The following is a 6,823-nucleotide window of genomic DNA, read 5'->3' as shown; positions in this document are numbered from 1 at the left end:
AGAAGGTATAGCAGTAGATCCCACCAAGGTTGTCACTGTGACAAATTGGGAAGCACCAACAACAGTTGGAGAGATCCGGAGTTTTCTTGGACTTGCAGGATACTACCGGAGATTCATAGAGAATTTCTAAAAAATTGCGAAGCCTATGACGGAGTTGTTGAAGAAGGATACCAAGTTCAAATGGACTGGGGAATGTGACGCCGGTTTCCAGGAGTTCAAGAAACGTTTGGTTACCTCGCCAGTGTTGATTTTGCCAGATCAGCGCAAGAATTACGAGGTATATTGCGACGCTTCACGTCGAGGACTTGGAGCAGTGCTTATGCAGGAGGGAAGAGTTGTTTCGTATGCTTCACGACAGCTGAAACCTCATGAGTTGAATTATGCCACGCATGATTTGGAGTTAGCAGCAGTAGTGCATGCATTGAAGACTTGGAGACATTTTCTCATTGGAAACCATTGTGAAGTATACACGGATCACAAGAGTTTGAAGTATATTTTCACGCAGAAGGAGCTAAATCTCACGCAAAGGAGATGGTTGGATCTCATGAAGGATTATGATATGAGATTGCATTATCATCCCGGAAAGGCTAATGTAGTAGCCAATGCGCTGAGCCGTAAGAGCCATGTCAACACACTAATGACGGGAGATTTACCGAAGGAGTTAGCCGAAAACCTTCGTGAGCTATGTTTGGAGATAGTTCCAAGAGGCTATGTAGCAGCATTGGAGATTCAATCTACTTTGATGGATAAGATCAGAGAAGCTTAGAAGACTGACAAGGAGGTTGCCTCTATAAATGAGAAGATGAGCAAAGGAAAAGTTAAAGGATTTCGTGAGGATGAGCACGATACCCTATGGTTTGAAGACCGTGTTTATGTGCCTAACGACCCGGAGATCAGGAAGTTGATTCTACAGGAGGCCCATGATTCACCATACTCGATTCACCCAGGAAATACCAAGATGCATTTGGATTTGAAGGATACTCTCTGGTGGACCGGAATGAAGAAGGATATTGCAGAGTATGTAGCAGTTTGTGATGTATGCCAGAGAGTAAAGGCAGAGCATCAGAAGCCAGCAGGATTGCTATAATCATTGCCAATACCCAAATGGAAGTGGGATAAGCTAGGCATGGATTTCATCACGGGATTACCCAAGACCCGTTCAGGCTATGACTCGATATGGGTTGTAGTCGATCGCTTGATAGAGGTAGCTCATTTCATCCCAGTAAAGACCACTTATACAAGTGCTAAGTTGGCAAAGATATACATGACCAGGATCGTATGTCTGCATGGAGTTACGAGGAGCATTGTATCCGATAGAGGAACCCAGTTTACCTCAAATTTCTGGAATCAGTTGCACGAAACTTTGGGTGCCAGGCTAGAGTTCAGTATAGTTTTTCATCCGTAGACAGATGGACATACCGAGAGAGTCAATAAGATTTTGGAGGATATGCTGAGAGTTTGTGCGCTAGATTATGGATCTAGTTGGGACGATAATTTTCCATATGCAGAGTTCTCTTACAACAACAGTTATGAATCCAGTTTGAAGATGACCCCTTTCGAAGCCTTGTACGGAAGGAGGTGCAGGACCCCATTGTCGTGGGATGAAGTTGGAGACCGCCAGTTGTTTGGACCGAATTTGATTAAGGAGTCTGAACAGAAGGTGAAATTCATTCGCGATAGGCTCAAGGTAGCCCAATCCAGGCAGAAGAGCTACGCAGATTCTAAACATAAGGAGACAGTTTACGAAGTCGGAGACCGAGTTTATCTTCGAGTATCTCCACTTCGGGGAGTTAAGCACTTTGGAGTTAAGGGAAAGTTAGCGCCACGTTTTGTGGGAACATACAAAGTTTTGGAATGTATGAGAGAAGTTGCCTACAAGTTGGATAGTGATTTGACCTATGAGGAGAAACCAGTCAAGATTCTCGAGTATGCCAGCCGAGTCACCCACAGCATGGTTATCAAGTTTTGCAAAGTTCAATGGAGCCACCACACCGAGGATGAAGCCACCTGGGAGCGAGAGGAAAAACTGCTAAAGGACCACCCTCACCTATTTTCTAGCCAACCCGAATCTCGAGGGTGAGATTCATCTTAAGGGGGGTAGGTTTGTAACATCCCAAATTTTCAATTTGGAATGTTATACACTAGGTCATCACTGCATATCATATTTTATTTGCTTTTGGCCTGATCTAGAAATTCTACGTAACTCAAGAACGCACGGAGAGAGTTGGGGATTTCGTTATCTTCATATTTGAGTTTTTCTCAAATTTTGAAAATAGGATCATTGATTTTATTTATCTTATCTTCAATTATTTTTATAATAAAAATATGAGAGAGGGAATAAAATGACTTTCTCAAAATAAAGAAATATTGAAGGTTTAATAAAAAAATCAAGTAAGATTTTATTTTGGATTTTCTTGCTATTTTATTTAAATTTAGGAAAAATTGCACATTTTCAAAACTGCATTTTAGGGCCAAGAAAATGTTCATCCTGTTCTAAATATTTTATTTAGACGGTGAAAATTTGTTTTTGCATTTTTAGATTTTATTTATTTTTCTAGGATTTTTCTTAGTTCGGCGGGATTATTTAAGAAAAACTCCCGCGCGCCCGACTGGGCCGAAGGCCCAGCCGCCGCCGCCTCCCGCATCCGGATCGGGACCGGAGTCCCGATCGCCGTCGCAGCCGAGTCCGGGGGGCCACGCCGCCTCAGCCCCTCCCGCAAGCCACCGCCGCCACCCCCCCTTTATAAATCGACCCGGGGTCCCCCCTGGAGCCCCACAGCCGGAGTCGCCGCCGCAAGCCATCGCCACCCTGCCACCTTGCGCCGCCGCCTCAAGCCATCGCCGCCCCGCCGCCTTGCGCCGCCGCCGCCAGCCGCCGCCGCCCCGCCACCCCACGCCGCCCACCGCCACCGGAGCCCCGCCGGACCTCGCCGGAGCCTGAGCCGAGGTAGCCGCCCGCCATCCCGGTTTTCTAAGAAAAACCGATCCGGTTTTATTAGAAACCCTAGGTTTGTTTTTTTAGATCGGTTTTATCGGTTCTTTTTTTTAGCGAGCGTTCGCTCGTTCGTTCATTTTAACGAACACGTTCACCGTTTAGTTTCAGATAACGAACGTTTGTTCGTTAATCTATTCGTCAGTTTTTCTTTTTCTTGGATTTTTCGCGATTATTTTTTATCGCGATTTCTGATACGATTTCCGTTTTAGTTTATATTTTCACTCGTTTATCGGAATCAGGCGATTCAAGCGCCTGGAGTTTCGTCTCGAAACCCTCTTTCCGTTTAACCAACTCAAACAAGTTTTTGCATCTGTAAAATTTGACTTAGATCCAGATTAGTAAACGAAGTTTGTTTCTTTCGCTGTTTGACTACTTTCGCTGTTTGACTTTCGTTGTTTCGTTCGATTTGATTCTTTTTGTGAACCGGAGTTCTTAAGTTGAACTTTCTGGTTAGATTTCTTATTTGATTTTTACCCGTGCATTAGATGAGTACTTATTGTATGCTTGTTTGTTTGCGATAGAGTACCCGGAGTGCGCCGCTTGCTACTTTGAATCTCTAGGTTTCATGGATCATCAGCAAGGCAAGTAACACTTTGATCATACATCTTTACTACCCAGTTTTTATTGCATTAGATCAATCCTCAAACAATTGCATGATTAGGATCTGATTAATATGTGGGTTTTGGGAAATAGATGAGGTAGAACCTATTACCTGTTTTATTATCAAACCCTTGGGAGTTACTTCTATGTTTGCTTATTATGCCATGCTATGCTAGTAGACGTGGATTGGGTGAGTGTATCCATGACAGATGTGATATTGATAAATTAATGGTTTATTTAAGGTGGCAACTTAAACACACATCTGGGTGGATTGAGGCACCTGGGTATTCCAACGATTGCCTGTTTTTCTTTATGGACCGCCACCCAGGCTCAAAGGGATCATGAGATTATTCATGCTAGAAACTTCTGTGTGCAGCCACAAGCTACTATGGGCTCTAGCATAGTTGACTAAGTCGTGCGAACTCTTACAGTGGTAGACTAGCAGATGTAGTGGATATAGGTTGGTACTGTCTACCCGATCGTAAGGTGCTAGCACTTCTGAAGGACTATGTCTCGGTCAGCCGTTTCTCAAACATCATGCAGTGCGAGAATCTCAACGGAGGAGATCGAGTCTTGTGGGGAAAAGTGCGCAAACCTCTGCAGAGTGTATAAACTAATCATGGTTAGCTGTGTCCCCGGTTATGGACATCTTGAGTATCTAGTACTTGAATTATCATGTGAATCTCATCATGTTATTTTAATTAATATTATTGGGTTTTAATGGTGATACTTAATTGGGATTGAGAGGATGTCTATCTTCTCAATGTTTAACAACCATCATGATAGTTAAATAAAATTTATTCCTTTGCAGTAGGGAAAAATTGGCTTTATGCAAAAACTGTAACCATAGATCTTTCCACCGGCCATATATGCATGTAGTATAGCTTTATTCTTTCATTACTCTCTATGTGTTACATTACCAGCATATTCCATGTGCTGACCCGTTTTCGGGCTGCAACGTTCATATTGCAGACTTTTCAGACGACGAGTAAAGTGCCTTTAGTTCGTGGTTCTATATTTAGTGATGCCGTTGGAGTTGATGGACTCACTTATCTTCCAAGCCTTCTGCTGTTATCGTTATTAGATGGCCTTAAGCCATATTTATTGTAATAAGTTCTCTATTGAGACATTCGATGTAATAAGTGTGTGATTGCTACTCTGTTATAAATTCTTCAAGTACTGTGCGTGTCAGCATTACTGATCCAGGGATGACACTAAAGCACAGAGATCAGACTGTTTGAGGTCTGGTCGCTACAACATACTCATGTGGGATCTAATTTTGAAGAGCATGCCGCGAGGGTTCCAACAGTGAAAGCGGATCTTAATTTCGATGTTTCATTCAAAAGTTATGTCTTTTTATTTAAAAGAAGTTGAACTCAAAAATAAATGCTTTCACACCTATTGGATGGGTGTTTCGTTGCATGTTGCTTTTTTATAGCAAATAAAACAGATTCTCTCCTAATTTTTTGGACGAGGACAAAAACTTACTAAAAGGGAAAGGATGCCACGAAGCGTTAGCGGGCAGCACGGACGAGACTTGCCTGCTCCCCCGTTGTGTGCCCATCCGTGCTCCCGTCTACGTGACTTGATTTGATTGGAGCAAAATAAGGCTTGGCCCCACCCTCTTAAAATCAGGGGAAGATGATTAGATTAGAAAAAAAAAAGAAAAAAAGACAGCCGTAGGATTAAGTGGGAGCACGGATGGGAGCATGGGAAGGGAGCAGGCAAGCCGGATCCGTTGGGCACTCGCTAGACGCGTCAGAAAAAAAGCCATGGGATCGGAGTGGATGATAGACCTTAAAAACTAGTACAACACCTGTATAATTGCAGAGGAGCCGTTGTTGTCTGTTTTTAATGAACCGCATTGGAGTTGCCCTAATTGGGTAACCCCTTATCCCCCACCACCGTCCGATATAGAAAGCACGGCAACCGATGTATGGTCTGACGCGTCGCTAGACCCATGGTGGAGTCCTCCAAGCAAACTCGAACACAATAAGGTCTCACGACCAAGACGCGCAGACCGAGCACGGACTTGAAAGCGTAACCTTCCCACCACCGCCCGATCTAAAATCACCGCGCCCGATCTACGGGGTGACGCGTCGCCGGACCCATCGCGGACTCCTCCAGCCAAACCAACTTCTCATCCGGCAAGCTATATAATTCATGGAGAAGGCCTCAAATCAAAAGCAAACAGGACCAAGCTACGACAGCCGTCTCCCGACGAAATCGCGCCGACACCCAAACGATCCCGGTTCGCTTCCCTAGCTGCCTCGCCGCTCGCCGCCGGGATGTTTCTCGTGGATTGGTTCTTCGACGCTCTGGCGTATCTGGGGATGTGGCAGAAGGATGCCAAGATCCTCTTCCTAGGCCTCGACAACGCCGGCAAGACCACCCTCCTCCAGATGCTCAAGGACGAGGTCGGTGTACATACGATTCCGATCGATCTTGATCTCGTGGGGTTCCTGTTGATCTGCTGACTTTGTTCTTGTGTTACGCCTGCCGGTTGGTTATACAGAGACTGGCGCAGCACCAGCCGACGCAGCATCCGACGTCCGAGGAGCTGAGCATCGGGAAGATCAGGTTCAAGGCGTTCGACCTCGGCGGTCACGCGCTCGCGCGCCGTGTCTGGAAGGACTACTTCGCCAAGGTTTGCTCTTATTCCTCTGTTTCAGTCACGGAGCATACATGCATATCCTCTGTTTCCTACGTACGAATATCGTGAAGATCGAGGATCGAATATTTTGCCTAATTCATCTTAATTTGAACAGAGCTTCAAGATCATGTCAGTAGTAACCTAGTTTGCTCTGTTTATCTTAGTTTGAACCCTTGGGATGGCATGTTTGCTCCAAAAAATACATCATATCCGTGCTCAAAACAAGTTTATCTTCTTTCATCTTTCATCGAGATCTTATCTTGCTTGCAGGTCGACGCCGTCGTGTACCTAGTGGACGCTGCCGATCGGGAGCGGTTCAACGAGACGAAGCAGGAGCTGGACTCGCTCCTCTCGGCCGAGGCGCTTTTCGGCGTGCCGTTCCTCGTGCTGGGCAACAAGATCGACATCGCAAACGCATTATCTGAGCACGAATTACGCTACTACCTCGGGCTGGAGTACTACACCACCGGCAAGGGCAACGTCGATCTCTCCCACAACGGCATGCGGCCCCTAGAGATCTTCATGTGCAGCGTGGTCCGGAAGATGGGCTACGGCGAGGGCTTCAGATGGATGTC

The 6,823-nt window shown here is 45.4% G+C and overlaps 1 protein-coding gene across 1 annotated transcript in view; it reads left to right on the top strand.

Moving 5' to 3' along the window:
- Positions 1 to 5,733: 5,733 nt before the first annotated feature.
- The window catches only part of LOC123151510 (GTP-binding protein SAR1A), a gene marked incomplete in the record, with an annotated part of 1,585 nt that continues 495 nt past the window's right edge, over positions 5,734 to 6,823 (top strand). Inside the window, 3 exon segments of the mRNA XM_044571208.1 lie at positions 5,734 to 6,012; positions 6,111 to 6,242; positions 6,519 to 6,823. Of these exon segments, the coding sequence (XP_044427143.1) occupies positions 5,884 to 6,012; positions 6,111 to 6,242; positions 6,519 to 6,823 (566 nt within the window).

The sequence above is a fragment of the Triticum aestivum genome, chromosome 7A, assembly GCF_018294505.1.
Source record: "Triticum aestivum cultivar Chinese Spring chromosome 7A, IWGSC CS RefSeq v2.1, whole genome shotgun sequence".
NCBI classification, from domain to species: Eukaryota; Viridiplantae; Streptophyta; class Magnoliopsida; order Poales; family Poaceae; genus Triticum; species Triticum aestivum.
This window is presented reverse-complemented; position numbering and strand designations above follow the sequence as displayed.